The 13,030-nt window shown below is 54.7% G+C and overlaps 7 protein-coding genes across 7 annotated transcripts; 1 reads left to right on the top strand and 6 right to left on the bottom strand.

Moving 5' to 3' along the window:
- Positions 1–215: 215 nt before the first annotated feature.
- BU26DRAFT_29374 (uncharacterized protein) lies at positions 216–889 on the bottom strand. The gene has a single exon (XM_033821679.1). The coding sequence runs from the start codon at positions 661–663 to the stop codon at positions 301–303; it is 363 nt and encodes a 120-aa protein (XP_033691793.1). The 5' UTR covers positions 664–889; the 3' UTR covers positions 216–300.
- On the bottom strand, positions 889–2,233 carry BU26DRAFT_29210 (uncharacterized protein). The gene is made up of 2 exons (XM_033821655.1): positions 1,581–2,233; positions 889–1,525 (listed from the first exon to the last, which is right to left on the bottom strand). Exons 1-2 carry the CDS (start codon positions 2,070–2,072, stop codon positions 1,115–1,117), a joined length of 903 nt encoding a protein of 300 aa, XP_033691792.1. The 5' UTR covers positions 2,073–2,233; the 3' UTR covers positions 889–1,114.
- Positions 2,234–2,947: 714 nt separating this feature from the next.
- BU26DRAFT_513559 (uncharacterized protein) lies at positions 2,948–5,969 on the bottom strand. Its single transcript, XM_033827650.1, has 3 exons — positions 5,318–5,969; positions 3,688–4,347; positions 2,948–3,561 (listed from the first exon to the last, which is right to left on the bottom strand). The coding sequence occupies exons 1-3, from the start codon at positions 5,535–5,537 to the stop codon at positions 3,131–3,133; spliced, it is 1,311 nt and encodes a 436-aa protein (XP_033691791.1). The 5' UTR covers positions 5,538–5,969; the 3' UTR covers positions 2,948–3,130.
- Positions 5,970–6,083: 114 nt separating this feature from the next.
- On the bottom strand, positions 6,084–7,139 carry BU26DRAFT_445810 (uncharacterized protein). Its single transcript, XM_033824596.1, has 3 exons — positions 6,886–7,139; positions 6,763–6,832; positions 6,084–6,709 (listed from the first exon to the last, which is right to left on the bottom strand). The coding sequence occupies exons 1-3, from the start codon at positions 7,101–7,103 to the stop codon at positions 6,212–6,214; spliced, it is 786 nt and encodes a 261-aa protein (XP_033691790.1). The 5' UTR covers positions 7,104–7,139; the 3' UTR covers positions 6,084–6,211.
- A 181-nt stretch (positions 7,140–7,320) lies between these two features.
- Positions 7,321–7,987, top strand: BU26DRAFT_527061 (uncharacterized protein; the record flags this gene model as incomplete). The annotated part of the gene is made up of 2 exons (XM_033830746.1): positions 7,321–7,394; positions 7,447–7,987. 2 exons carry the CDS (start codon positions 7,321–7,323, stop codon positions 7,985–7,987), a joined length of 615 nt encoding a protein of 204 aa, XP_033691789.1.
- A 580-nt stretch (positions 7,988–8,567) lies between these two features.
- Positions 8,568–10,226, bottom strand: BU26DRAFT_29173 (uncharacterized protein). Its single transcript, XM_033821649.1, has 2 exons — positions 9,196–10,226; positions 8,568–9,111 (listed from the first exon to the last, which is right to left on the bottom strand). The coding sequence occupies exons 1-2, from the start codon at positions 9,974–9,976 to the stop codon at positions 8,672–8,674; spliced, it is 1,221 nt and encodes a 406-aa protein (XP_033691788.1). The 5' UTR covers positions 9,977–10,226; the 3' UTR covers positions 8,568–8,671.
- Positions 10,112–12,078, bottom strand: BU26DRAFT_513555 (uncharacterized protein). The gene is made up of 2 exons (XM_033827649.1): positions 11,212–12,078; positions 10,112–11,049 (listed from the first exon to the last, which is right to left on the bottom strand). The coding sequence occupies exons 1-2, from the start codon at positions 11,828–11,830 to the stop codon at positions 10,538–10,540; spliced, it is 1,131 nt and encodes a 376-aa protein (XP_033691787.1). The 5' UTR covers positions 11,831–12,078; the 3' UTR covers positions 10,112–10,537.
- Between the last annotated feature and the right edge of the window lie 952 nt (positions 12,079–13,030).

The raw sequence follows: 13,030 nt of genomic DNA, 5'->3' as shown, positions 1-13,030 counted from the left end.
CACTGCATGCTTCCTCCAAGAACGGTCGATCTTCGCTCCAACACACCGTCAGAGTTCCATCCATCGCCGATATTTCCGCGCCATCCCCGGACACTTTCCAAGCCTGACGTTAACGCGCTTCCAAGCCTGACGTGAACGCTCTTCTAAGCTAGCTACCGGAACCGGCTCCCAACCTCTTACATACTCACCCATACACAGATCACGAATCGCGCATCCATCCGCAACCCGATTCCCCATCCCCAGCCAAGTCGGTCAAAGAACCCGGCCAATCGAGAACCCTACGGGGCCCAAGCCCCCACTTTAGCGCTGCGCCCGCCCACTCACGCTTATCGAGGCCTCGGCATGCCGAGCGCAGAGCCCAGCGGAGGAGCCTTGGGAGTGCGCGGGGCCGGAATCGCTCGGCGTTGGCGCGGTGTTGGCATGTGTGTGCTTTTTGATTACTGATGCCTGTGGAGGACGGTCTGAGCGCTTGGGTTGAGAAGGGCTGTTGGGGCGGTGTGGATTCGGACCGTTGGCGTACTGTACCAAGGGAGATAGGGGAAGAGGGGTGGTTCTTGGGTATTGGATGGGTTGGTGGTGATGAAGCGGTAGGAGGGATGGGGTGGTGACTCGGAACATGTGATGGTGAGGGGAGAGGAATTTTTGGGGGAGTGGTTCAAGCATATAAGTATAGCGGGAAAGGTGAGTATGTATGCGTGAGGGCGGGGATCATGTGAGAAGTGATCTGTTCCAACAGAATTCGTAAAGCAGAGGCATTGAAGACTGCAAAATGCATCAATATCGGGATATCATATCTCTCCGCGTCCGCTCTTCCCAGGAAAAGCCATCTCCGCATAACTCGTACAAGGCAGCCACCCTCCCCCTCCAAACCGTGTAATCGGAAAGCAAAATGAGAACGCCGATGCGGTCTTATTTTAAGACAAAAGCACACCATTATATCCAATCCGGTCTCACAACCCCAGAAAAACGCCGTATCCATGCAGAAAATGTTGCTTTTGCCGAAGCAGAAAAAAATCGACGCCAATAACGCAGCATAAAAAGGTATTATCATAACAGTCATCGTCGGCCGGCGTGGTTCGCAACAGCGGGGGAGAGGGGGAGACGGAGGCGGAGGCTACCTCAGGCCCCGCGAGAGCCATCTATCCCACCAGTTCCGCACGCCTAGAATGCTCTCTTTCCCGTCGTTGTGGCCGTCCTGTCCAGCAGGATCGCCGAGGATGGCGGAGAAGAACCAGAAGCAGGCCGCTGTCCAGGCGGCTATGGCGACGCCGATGGCGACGAAGGGGGAGAACAGGTGGATGACGACGAGCATCGGCGCGCTGTACTCGGTGGAGGCGGCGTAGGAGTAGACGAGGTGCAGCTGCAGGTTCAGCGGGGGCGCGAGGAAGGTTGTGAGCTGTGTCGGGAGCGTCGGGCGGGAGGAGAAGAGGCGGAATGGTTGCAGGAGGAGGGCGATGAGCAGCGCGACGAGGGTCCAGAGGGTGATGAGCAGGGAGAGCAGCGCGCAGGGGCCGGAGAGGAAGAGCTGGAGAAAAGTTAGCCATTCTGTCATTTCTCTATTCTGTGCTGGTTACACATACCAGCAGCTGCACCGGCTTGTCTTCGGGCCCCTTGTCGTGGTATTCGCCAGAGTCGTATATCACGGCGGCTGTGACATCTGCATTGGACGCTGAAACACGGGTCGGCGAGCGCTGGCTGCGCGGCGAGGACGCGGCCTTCTCGGGGTCGAGGTGCGCGCGCGGCGGATAGGACACGGCATCGCTCACAGCGGGGGCATGCTGGATCTCTGATATCGAGCGGTGCCGGCGTGCAGAGGAGACGCTGCTGCTGCTGGGGCTTGGCGGCGACGGGGCCTTTGGCGAGAGCGGGTGCGAGATGACGGAGTCGTGGGCGTGGCTCCGGCTGCTGCCCTTGCTGCCGCGCTCCACCCGCGGCGCGTCCTGCTGGTGTCTGTCCTGCTCGGCGCGCGCATGCTCGCGGTCGTAGGGGCTGCTCTCGGGCGCGCGGTGCTGGCGGTGGTGGTGCTGTGCGAAGGTGGCCGGAGACGGGCCCCGCGGCGGCTGGGGTTCCATGGCCGGCGATTGGTGGGTGGGCTACGTCTCGACGAACATCAATGGCAGGGCGGTGGAGAGACAGGCGGGCGACGAGGACTCGGTCATGATATAGCCCAGGCAGTCTTCCCCTCAGGAGAGGCAAAGACGAGTGGTTACATACAGTTTGCGCTCTCAAGACCTTGGGAGAAGGTCTTGGGCTTGGCCTCCTACACCAGATCCAGGGCCAAGGGCTGGGCGCGTTACTGGGCAGAAGTCGATACGTTTGCGGACGCCAATCACGGCGCGCCGCGCTGGGCGCCCTGCGATTGTCGTCCAGGACCTGCTGAGGCCGACAAGACGGAATGCGCGGCTCATCTGAGTCCGGGCGCGTTGGGGCTGCCGCCGTCCTCCCAGTCCCTCAGCCTTGGCGGCGAGGCGCGGCCGACCGTGGAAGACTCCGCTGGGCGGCGTATCCGCTGTTGTCCTTGCGTGCGCCGTGGGCGACGAGCTGCGCCAAGCGCCAGAACAGCGCGCTGTTGAGGCCGCCCAGGCCTTCCGCTGGAGAATGGGTATCAGGTGCGCGCCGCCCAGGACGTTGGCCCACCGCGCGGAGAGCTTTGTGCGACGCCGACGGCGTCCCGCATTTTCCGCTGTTGCTCGTCGACGGCGCCCAGCACCGAATCTGCACCACACGAAGCGCGCCTGTTTGCTGCAGCGCCGCAGTGCGACGTTCCTGGTCAATATATCTGCCCTCGGCGACGACAAGGGACCCGGCCGTCGGCGTCGTAGTGTGCTGCTCGGCGGACCGGCCTCACGTGAGCCTAAGGCAACTCCAAGCGCGGCTGAAACGCTGTTGCGGCGCGAATGCTCGGCTTCGGTTTCGCTAGCGCAGTGCGAATACGCAGTACGGAGGTACGATCGCCAGAGATAGTACACAATGATTAATCCTTCGGCGCTCGATACGTCAAGAACAGCTATGAACACGGAAAGCCTCGTGTGACTGATTCAACCCTCAATACATCAAGAAGTCAATAAGCCATCCCCACACCTGTGCAGACTATCCAAGCCCAATTCTCCCGGAAATCTAACAGGTCATCCTAGGACTGTATGCCTTGGAGCATCTTCTCGATTTCCACAGCGAGAACCCTCCCTGCATCGCAGACAGCGTGGCGACTGGCCGAGGCATTGTCCGCTGTGACCTTGCCGTTTGTCGTTACTGAATCGTGTCGGCCTGCGTTCAAAGCGACCACGGGGATCCTCGTGAGTATATCCGCCACCTCGTTGATCGAGTTCCGGACTTTGTCGACATTCGTGACGGGCGGCCAGAAAGCCCACATCTTGAGGTACCGAATCATCGAGCCGTGGTTTAAGAAGGTGCACGACGTACGCTCGTCACTGGCCAAAGGAGGCTGTCCAGGCAAACCGTCCGACGCCTGGCAGATGTTGCCCCCTTCCATGCTGAATACGTAGTTGTATGTGGTGTCGAAGAACGAACCAAGGGTTTTGACGCGAGTTCTTCTGATGGAATCTAGCCGACACGTTAGCAATCATAGGAGGTGAAAAGGCGGCGCCATCCGTTGCCATATCATAGACGGCCAGCGTTAACTGGCGTCTCATTGCGTTTGAAACGATATCAAAATGAAAAGTGACTTACTAAGATGGTCTTGTGGAATATATCCTGAAAACTCCTCTCTGGTACCGGGCTTCATCAGCACCCCCTCTTTGTTGACCCGACAGTTCAGCAGAAAGTGCCGTGTCAGCTGGTCGTGATCCTCCGTAAAGCCAAAGACCCACGCGATATATAGCCAATGCTCATATCCTTGCATAAGAATCTTTGGTCTATGTGGATTGGCCCAGTTGCTGATGTAAGGGAGCACCTTGCCGCTCACACCGTATCGGCGGCAGATTTGAGCCATCTCTAGTAGTTGAGAGAATCTGAGATTCTCCGGAACCTCGACGAATAATGTGTGGACGATATACATGAGCACTTGCATCATGTCGGCGTCATCTTCTGGAAGTCGCACATGTCTCTTGCGTGACAAACATTTGTGTGCGCTTCCAGCGACGACCGCATCCCACTGAGGGCTGAGATTCTTGATGATGTCAAGAGAGACAATCAACGTACGTCTCCCGCTCTTTGCTCCGTCTGTACCCACATGCAGTACGAGCCTGCCGTTATGCCTGATTTCGACTGTTCCTTTCCGATCAAGCTCGGGGGAGGACGGACTACGTTTCTCCTCGTCCTGGGGCTTCTCATCCTGGGACTCTTCGTTCCGATCGGTGGGCACATTGTTCACGGCGACGCCTATGTCATCTGTAGCAGTGTCAGCAATGTGCTAGAAGCTGATGGAACTAAGTGCATAATGAGGTAAAATGATAGGCAGAACCAATGGGACAAAGACCTTCACTGTTTCCTCGGTTCCCCTGTTCTGCGAGTTCGGGAATATTAGATAGGGGGCGTGTTGAGTGTGGAGGGATGTAACGACTGTTGGCAATAGCTGGGGGTCCGGCGAGACCACGAAGGGGCGCAGGCATCTCCAGGGGTGGATAATCTGTAGTCGCGGGGATTTCCTCACCGGAAGACCCATTAGTTGTGGGTGAGGGAGGGTGAGGACCGTCTGGGTCATCCCAGATTGTGGATCTCATGGCTGCCTCCCCAAGGAGCCCGATACCGGCAGGCGAAGAGCTGTCCCAAATTGTCAGGGTACCTGTAGGGCTTTCTGACTCGTCTGAATCCTCATCGGTATGAGCGCCTTGCTCGCCAGCACCATGAATATCTCGAGCCGAGTGCTCATCAATGGCAATTTTCTCGTATGGAGATACCTCGTCTTCGCCATCACCTGTGGGGTCTGCGATTGCTTCGTCGTTGTCTCTAAGTGGACCAGGACTCTCTGATGGTTCCGCATAGAGAGGCTGACCGATTTTCAATGGTGAGTCGCCGTTAGAGCGAGAGCGGGGTTTGGAATTCTTCTCATACAGTAGGTTCTGACGAGTGTTGATAACACGTGCGGTTTTGAGGATCTCCTTCTTCATCTTGTTGACGAACATCTTCTGCTTTAGGGGTTCCTCCCTTACGAAAGGACTTCCTGAGGGGTCTAACATGGTTGAGTAGATTGGAACGGAGCCGAGTCGGGGGATGGGAGATCAGCGAGAAAGGCAGGCCGAAGATAGCGGTGGACCTGTGGACAGCAAAAGCGGTCGAAGAAGGGAGTTTTTCGGTAACGATGGAACCGAGAGCGCTAGTAGAAACATGCAAAGAAGAAATGGGAGAGCGAGAGACTGACCGTCTTCTGCTTCGATGAGCCGTGATGTTGATGTTGGTGTTGTAGGGATCTCGCCATGCTGTGCTTGTTGCCGTATAGCGGCTTGGGAGGAAGGGCTGATTGGTTGGGCAGGCGCTTGCTGGACTGGCTGCGCGGTATTGCTTACTGCCGCGGTGCGATTGCCCAGGTCGGCGGTCATGGTGATGAAGGTCGGCTGCTGCGATGGCGGTCGCGACGACATCTTGCAAGGAAAGAAAGGCTGGCTTGACGAGCTAATACAACAGAGTCAGGACGAGTACATGATGAAAAGTAAGAATTGTGCTGGAAGTGCGCGGTCAGCTAGACAGGATCATCTTTGTAAGTGGGGGTACGCATTAATTAGGACCCAGAAATTGTTCACTCAAGCATAATTCCAAAGTGGGGCGGGCTGTTGGGTAGCAAATCGAGCCGAAACATCCTCAACTGGAGGCTGCGGGAGCCGAGAGGGCACTCGTTTGTATGGCAAAGCTCTTCCCCGGGGGCGCAGTGTCTTGTATGCCGATGTAAGAAGCGTGACGCTGGTAATGGACAGGGCAGGAGCCTCTCATTGAAGACTTCAGGTGCACAGAGCGCGCTATCGAGCATGCTTAGAGCCGGTCAACAAGAAATGTGAACAACGGTTGGGATGTATGGGAACGTGAGGAGGTTCCCAGGTAGTCTAAACCAGAAGTCGGGATCGGCCAAATAATAATCCCGGTGAGGCGCTTCACTGGCTTGGCAGCGGAACCAAAAGGCACATCATACGTCGCAATACACAATATTTTCTATTTGATTTAATCATGCCTAGATCCAATCGCGTTCTGGGCTCGACCATAATTCAGGCGCCACCGTGCTCTCATACATGGTACATAATATACAAGCCCCATGTCCTGCGCTCTAGGCCATTGGTACTGGCCTCAAATGGCCGTCCTTGTCATACTTCGCTTTGAAAAAAGTATAGCTTAAAGTGACAGTCTCAATCCCGTTCATGTTGTGATCGTTCACGAATTCCGGATCAATGTAGAAGAACACGGGCATATCCACGGTCTCCCCAGCATTCAATCGCTGCTCCTCGAAGCAGAAGCATTGTATCTTGCTGAAGTATGGCGCAACCTGTCCAGGGGTGACCGAGTAAGTGGCTACGCCGATAATGTCTTCGTCTGACTTGTTGGTCGCGGTATAGAAGGCGAGAGCGGTCTCGCCGGGTAGGACGCGGACTTCGCGCTGTTGTGGGACAAATTTCCAGGGCAAGACGTCCGACACGGAGCCATTGAAGGTTATTCGGATTCGAGGGTGTGATTCTACAGGCTTGAGGCGCTCTGAGGGGTCGATGGAGGAGTCGGCGTGCGCTGCGGATTTGATGGGCTGACCGCCCCAGCCGGTGGTCTGGCAAATCTAGTATGGTATGTAAGCGCAAGGCTTACATAGCGACCTTTCCTAGATCATACCATCTTATACATAGGTACGGATCCGTATGAAAGCGCTACGGTGCCGAGAATGATACTGAAGACGTAGTTCCTTTTAAGCAGTCAGCTAGCCTGCCTAAGCACACCGCAGCAGCCACTCCGTACATTGTTGTCCTGTTCTTCTCTTTATATCGGGCGTGCATCTGATCCATTGACGGCACAGCGCCCTGCTTAGCCTCCTTCGTGGTGCTCAAGCATCTTCGCGGTGGTACGATGCCGCAACTGCTCGAGCGCGGAAGACGAGTGACGAATCGAGAGCAGGATGAACATGTCCAAGGCTGCAGCACGCGCGATGTATGTCGTAAGGGCGATGAGACAGACATTGTGGGGTTGGAGGCATGGGGCTGGTGCTGGGGGCGGTCGGATGAGTTGACGAACCTTCCCCGCGGATTTTTGGTGGACCTGATTGGCTCTCGGCTCGGGCGATGACCGTTCGACTTTCAACTTCAACTTCTTCCTAGCCGCGCCTAGTCACCATACCTGTCGCCGTTCCAGGTCAGCTCTTCCAGCTCTCCGCTGTTGTCATTACCTTTGCGCAACATGGCGGGGGTCTTATGTAGCGTCTGCAACAGCGAGCCGAAAAAGTACAAATGTCCAACATGTTCGGTGCCATAGTAGGTCCTCAGCTCTCAAGCCCTTCAGACGACCTTGTCTAACAGGCCCTAGTTGCTCAATATCCTGCTTCAAGGAGCATAAGTCGACACATCCAGAAACCGCACCCACCCCCTCCGCTCCTCCAGAACCTGAGATCCCCCAACCTCCGCCTCCACAGCCACTCCCGAAGTACCTGCGCAAGAAGATCGACTTTTCCATCCTCGGCACAAATCCCAAATTCCAAGAGCTGCTGAAGGCATATCCGACACTGTTACCCATGCTCCAACGCATCTACGCTGCGACGATCGAGCCAGATCCGGAGGACGGCCCACAGTCACGTCGAAGAGGCGGGTATCGTGGTCGAGGGCGCGGGTACAGGGGAGGTGGGAGGGGTGGCCGTGGAGGCTGGGCAAATGATGAGGGACCAAGGTGGACGCAGAAAAAGGGCGACGCTGATGCGATGAAGATGCTGAAGGGTCTAAGGGATGGCAAGAGGGCCGGCGAGGAGAAAGAGGCGATGACCGCGTTTGTGGGGCTAGTTGAAGAGACATTTGGAGAAGTGGGTCGTGAAAGAGAAGAAGCAGTTACTGGGGGCATGGTCGGGACATTATGAGCAGCCTGATTCACGACAGGATGGAACAACGCTGCGATGACGTCGATGCAGGATCGCGAAACAATAGCGAGTTGGGATACTTCTGGAAGGGTTCAAGCTCCTGTACTCCGGCGATGTGGCGATGGTATCATACACGGATACGTCTTCAATGGGAGCGTCTCACTCAATGGGTAGGTTTATTGGTCTGTACTGAGAATGCATCGCTAACCTGGACTAGCTAGCGCAAGGGAATCTAATTCTGAATACTATGCATTTCTGAGTTTCTGGAAATGCTAGTTCGAATGTACGCCACCCTTACTATGAGCAAAAGCGTCCCCCGACCCGCAGATGCACTGTAAATGAACCGGAAGAAAGAAAAGAGAAAGATCCCTCCGCAAATAGCCCTCCACGACGGCGGATATGAACAGATTGGAAAAAATCTGGCAAGGGAATAATTCCATCGAGATGTCTCTGCGACAGCCGTCCAGAGACTCGCATTCGCCCGATAGGGATGCAAAATGGCGTTAGATCAAGAGTATGTCGCAAGTTGCAAAGGGGAGAGAACGATGACTCGGGCTAAGATATGCTGAAGAGTGTTTTGGGCATGTGAAGGACGAGATGTTCAAGTAGTCTGCAAACGAAGAGGAATTCCGAAGGCATTGTCTTGCGTCCGGCTAGACATATGTCTTCTGTTTGGAGGTCAGTCTACGTTGCGCTTTTCGAAGGCCAGCACTTACATAGACCCAATCGTGGCCAGAGTCCTTTATGGGTATGCTCCCGGAGGCTTTGGCGTACTCGTTGTACGAGACCTAGATCGCCCATGCACTTAGAGTAGTTACAGTTTGTATTGTAAGAATATGATCTGTAAGAATATTGATTTTCTGGGCCGAACTTGTGCTTGTTGGGAAGAGCAACAAACGCCTTCCAGTATGAGTATGCGCTGTGGTAGATCGAAACGGTGTCGTCGAGCACGGGGTAAAGACCCAATTCCTGGAATGCCATTATGAGAATTCCAATTCGCAGCGCAGCGCAATTGGCGCTCTCTTGTTTATCACACGTTTTCATAGCCAGGGCCGAGGTGAGTGCCGTGTTAGACGCGGCAAGGATCTCTTGAAGCACAGTAGTGCGAGCCACACGGATCCTCTCTGTATGAGACCGTCAGTATATCTGAACGACAAAATTGCCCAACGTACACTGGCCAGGCAGTACCCAACGAAACCTCGGCTTACCCAGGATTGCAACCGGGAGGTCCTTGTGGAGCATTATCTTCTTGCCATCGCTCATGTAGTAGAAATCGATGGTATCCGGGTCGACCGCTGTGCACATGACGAGCTCACCGACGAGATAATCGTAGTCTTCCTTGAACCTGAAGACGTAGGCAACGAACGCCCAATCCTGCATATCGGCGTTGCTAGGTAAGTATTGTCCGGTGCCTTTGTGCGGGCCCAGCCAATTCTTCATAGTGAAGAATGGAGCGACAAGGTCAGCAAGCAAGTACTTGTCACAGAACGCTGCAAGCTCCAGGAGCTCATCCTTGCTCATACTCTCTGGGAGCTCATGAAGCTTCAGGTGAACAACCCGAAGCACAGTGTGGAAGGCATTGGGCGAGTCGTCCGGAAAAGGGATCTCTGATTGCTTGCTCTCGGCATATCGTCCGCTGAGCATGGCCTTGAAGGGTGGACTAGCCATCCTGAGCGAGACGCTGTTGACACGAAATGCCTTCATGCCGCCAGGGCGCTCTTTCTCGCCGACCACAAGAGTGAGGTCATACATGTCATCGAGCGTCACGATGCCGTTGTTGCTAAGCTGGGTGACCATCGATGACGTGCCCTCGGACTTTGCTTTGGGCTCGCGCTTGATCGTGGGATCGGAGGCGGCGGTTGCAGACTCCGGATTACTGACGCATTGCCGTTCTCGAGACGTTTCGCTCGTAGAGTCGGTGGTGGGTGCCGTGTTTAGCGCCGGGTTGTCTTCACCCTGGTTTCTCTTTCGAATGGTGCCCGCCATCATCAAGGGACAGCGTCAACGGAAGTTCGAAGCTGATCGGGGTCGCTCTTGGGGACGAGGTTCGAAGGATGTGGGAGAAATGAAACGATCGAGGCTGGTTTGCGCGGCGAAGTTGGGTAGGTGTACAAGCCCACCGGGAACAGAATAAAGAGGTTGAAGTGGAGCGGAGGAGAGACGGGTGGGGAGCCCGAGGAGTGGGGAGATGCGGCCTATAAGTAGAGGTAGAAGGCGAGCTGCAACAGTAGTCTCTACAGACCACGCAAGTGAAGGTGACTGACGCTTGATATTTCGACAGTTGAGCCATTTCAAGCGGTGAGCAATGGTATGCTCAATCTCGTTGCCTGGGGTCGGTCGGCTATCGTGAACGGAGAATTTGGAGGTGGTTAAGTAGAGCCTGAAGGCCTTTAGGGGATTTTCCCAATTTTATCGGGGATGTTGCACTCAAGAGGGCGGACATCTGGTTGAGAACAAGGCACGCTGTAGCCGTAGAGCATAAAAGCAGCACCCTTTCGACTGTGATCAGATTACTTCAGTGACTCATACCCTGAGCCTGGCGGAAGCCGATCATTTTTTTGCTTGCTCTTCCATATGTCTGCGATGACTCTCCAAGGTTGGAGAAGGCATCTGAGACACTACCTGATGCACCATAGCGGCAATGTCAATAATCTCTCCACACGTTGAGTGTGAAGTAATCCCGTGCTTCAAATACTCCTCTCTTATGCCTTCGCGGTTGCCATAAGACCTGCTGAGCCCTTGCCCGTGGTTGACGATTTGTGCGTAGTTGTGAGAATCGATCGTGAGGATCTTGGTATCCCGGAGCGAGATCTGTATAGAATTTACGCTTGATGAAATTTCCGCACCGGTTTTGCGAGTCGGATATAGCCCCATCGTGATTAGTTGAGATAAGAAGGACCCTAGTATCATTGACGAGCACTGGAATTCAGAAGGGGCTACGAGGTCGTGCCCCTTCATCTCCTTCACCTTACATACTCCACCTTGCAGAACTTTGTCAACGCACGCGTAGCAACCTTGTAACATGGCGGATAGCGCATCTTCTCGGACCCGGAGGATGCTTTCTAGAGATTCCTGTCAGTGAACAGAGCAAAGCAGGCGTGAAAGCATGTACAAGACACTGTAACACAGAGATTGCATATTATTGCCCTCGCCATAAAGGTCCCAATATCTGCAGATTGACCGAGACAGTAATTCATATTGGTCATGAAATAGGGGTTGCACACCTAGTATGTCCGGAGGCAGCGTGCCCGCTTGGAGTTCAGGGCCGCCAGTGACTCCTACAATGGTACGACCATCCATATCCGATGTGGCTACTGCGCGGACAAGGCGTTTTGCGAGGGCATCGAAGCTTTCAGAATAACCGAAGGTCCAAGCAATAAAGAGCCAAGCAGGTTGACATGTTTTAGGATCTGTCATATGCAGGAAGGGTTGAGCCCAACAGTGAAGATCGAGGAAAGGGCGGACCATTCTGACGAGATCGTATTTATCGCACACAAAGGCAAGATTGAGAAGTGAGTTGAAGGAAATGCCGTGCTTCTGGGGAAGCTCTTGAAACCGAAGATGGGCGATTCGAAGGACCAATAGCATAGCTTCCACATCATCGTCGGGGAAGGGAACCTCGGAAGACTCACTCTCAGCCCAGCGTTGACCAAACATGGCCCTCCATACTGGGCTTGCGAGGCGTAGGGTTGAGGAGGAGGTCAGGACCGGCTGCTGGGTTTCGCCCGTCCCTACCAATAGGGTCACGTCACCAAAGTCATGTAGGACAATAGTTTGCCTTCCCCCCGGAATCGTAGTGTCATCATGAACGGAAGGCGCGGACTCCAGCTCCGGTGCGGTCATATTGGTCGAGAGCTGTGAGTATATGATCGGTCAGCCGGAAGTACTTCAAAGATCGATTCATACATGGTTTCTTCTCGCCCTTCAACCTATCTTAAACTCCGGCCACACGCAATGCAGGCGAAAGCGCGAGAATAGCCCGGAACACTTACCTAGGAGCACCAAATGCCCGCGCGTATTGGCGACAAAGCGAGAGCAGCAGACGGAGGGCGGCAGATAGGGCGCGAGATTGCTTCGCTAACGAACGGGATACCTGATATTGCGGGAGTGTTGTGGATGGAGGTTTGGGTGCTTGGAAAGTGTTTCAACATCGAGATTCAGGGTCCTTGGCATTCCCACCCTATACCTGAAAGGGTACAGCTTGCTTCCAAGGCAAGATTCTATCCATGCATCGGGTATCATTGTGAGATCCACTACAAGAACACCGAATTCCGAGCCATATGATATTCGCCACCATATCCTAAGACTAGACTACAAATGATGAGGGGGAAGTAGAGAGCTCGGGGATAGCGGAGATAAAACATTGCGGGTCGAGCACTTATCCCTCGTTTCATCACCACTGCTGTGCCGTATCATCACACCTTCTCTTAACTTCAAATGCCAACCGCAATAACGTCCAGGACCAGGTTCCGGACCCGAATGCACGGCGTTCAACCCCGCCTTGAGGCTTCACGGGACGTGCCCCGATCAGCAACATGTGCAGCCGGCTGCAACACAAGTATATCGGGCATATTCCACTGCAGAAACAGCACGCCAATACCCTCGCTGAATTTTATCTCAGAGTATTTGTTGATCTCGTCTCGATGAGACGCAGCCTTCCAATTGACTGCCGGGACTGACGGATGCACCCGTGGGGGTTACCATGATCGGCGCTATTCAGCCTCCTACCTCACGATCACATTTCCGACAAAGCGCTATATCTACAACTCGACCTATCGTCGCGGTTGCCGGGGACATGCTACCGTTATCGTCTCGTCGCTCATCGGAGGACGGAGATGCTGCACGCACAAAAGCCGCACTGCCATGCAAGCTGATGCAAAGAAACCTGGCATGGATGTTGCTATTGGCTTGCGTATCTTGGATTACTCGTCGCTCACCGCCGCTGCCAACTAGTGAGGATCTTGTTCCAGGATTGGGGAGATTTGATCGTTAATTCTCCGCACATGCCCCGTATCCGTGCATTGGGCAGCGCATTTGGGCGCA

Source organism: Trematosphaeria pertusa, assembly GCF_010094035.1.
Source record: "Trematosphaeria pertusa strain CBS 122368 unplaced genomic scaffold BU26scaffold_1, whole genome shotgun sequence".
Classification (NCBI taxonomy): Eukaryota; Fungi; Ascomycota; class Dothideomycetes; order Pleosporales; family Trematosphaeriaceae; genus Trematosphaeria; species Trematosphaeria pertusa.
The sequence above is the reverse complement of the archived record's forward strand: the minus strand, read 5'-3'. Positions and strand labels throughout refer to the sequence as shown.

Excerpts from the sequence above, each read along its gene's own strand:
- BU26DRAFT_513559 (XM_033827650.1), bottom strand. The coding sequence starts at position 5,537 with ATGTCGTCGCGACCGCCATCGCAGCAGCCGACCTTCATCACCATGACC. Across the intron at positions 4,348-5,317 it reads GCTCATCGAAGCAGAAGACG|ATGACATAGGCGTCGCCGTG; the intron begins GTCAGTCTCTCG and ends ACACTGCTACAG. Across the intron at positions 3,562-3,687 it reads TATTCCACAAGACCATCTTA|ATTCCATCAGAAGAACTCGC; the intron begins GTAAGTCACTTT and ends CGTGTCGGCTAG.
- BU26DRAFT_29210 (XM_033821655.1), bottom strand. The coding sequence starts at position 2,072 with ATGGAACCCCAGCCGCCGCGGGGCCCGTCTCCGGCCACCTTCGCACAG. Across the intron at positions 1,526-1,580 it reads ACAAGCCGGTGCAGCTGCTG|CTCTTCCTCTCCGGCCCCTG; the intron begins GTATGTGTAACC and ends ACTTTTCTCCAG.
- BU26DRAFT_29374 (XM_033821679.1), bottom strand. The coding sequence starts at position 663 with ATGCTTGAACCACTCCCCCAAAAATTCCTCTCCCCTCACCATCACATG.
- BU26DRAFT_513555 (XM_033827649.1), bottom strand. The coding sequence starts at position 11,830 with ATGACCGCACCGGAGCTGGAGTCCGCGCCTTCCGTTCATGATGACACT. Across the intron at positions 11,050-11,211 it reads GCTGCCTCCGGACATACTAG|AAAGCATCCTCCGGGTCCGA; the intron begins GTGTGCAACCCC and ends AGGAATCTCTAG.
- BU26DRAFT_445810 (XM_033824596.1), bottom strand. The coding sequence starts at position 7,103 with ATGTCTGTCTCATCGCCCTTACGACATACATCGCGCGTGCTGCAGCCT. Across the intron at positions 6,833-6,885 it reads GAGAAGAACAGGACAACAAT|GAACTACGTCTTCAGTATCA; the intron begins GTACGGAGTGGC and ends ACTGCTTAAAAG. Across the intron at positions 6,710-6,762 it reads CCGTACCTATGTATAAGATG|ATTTGCCAGACCACCGGCTG; the intron begins GTATGATCTAGG and ends ATACCATACTAG.
- BU26DRAFT_29173 (XM_033821649.1), bottom strand. The coding sequence starts at position 9,976 with ATGATGGCGGGCACCATTCGAAAGAGAAACCAGGGTGAAGACAACCCG. Across the intron at positions 9,112-9,195 it reads CCTCCCGGTTGCAATCCTGG|AGAGGATCCGTGTGGCTCGC; the intron begins GTAAGCCGAGGT and ends GGTCTCATACAG.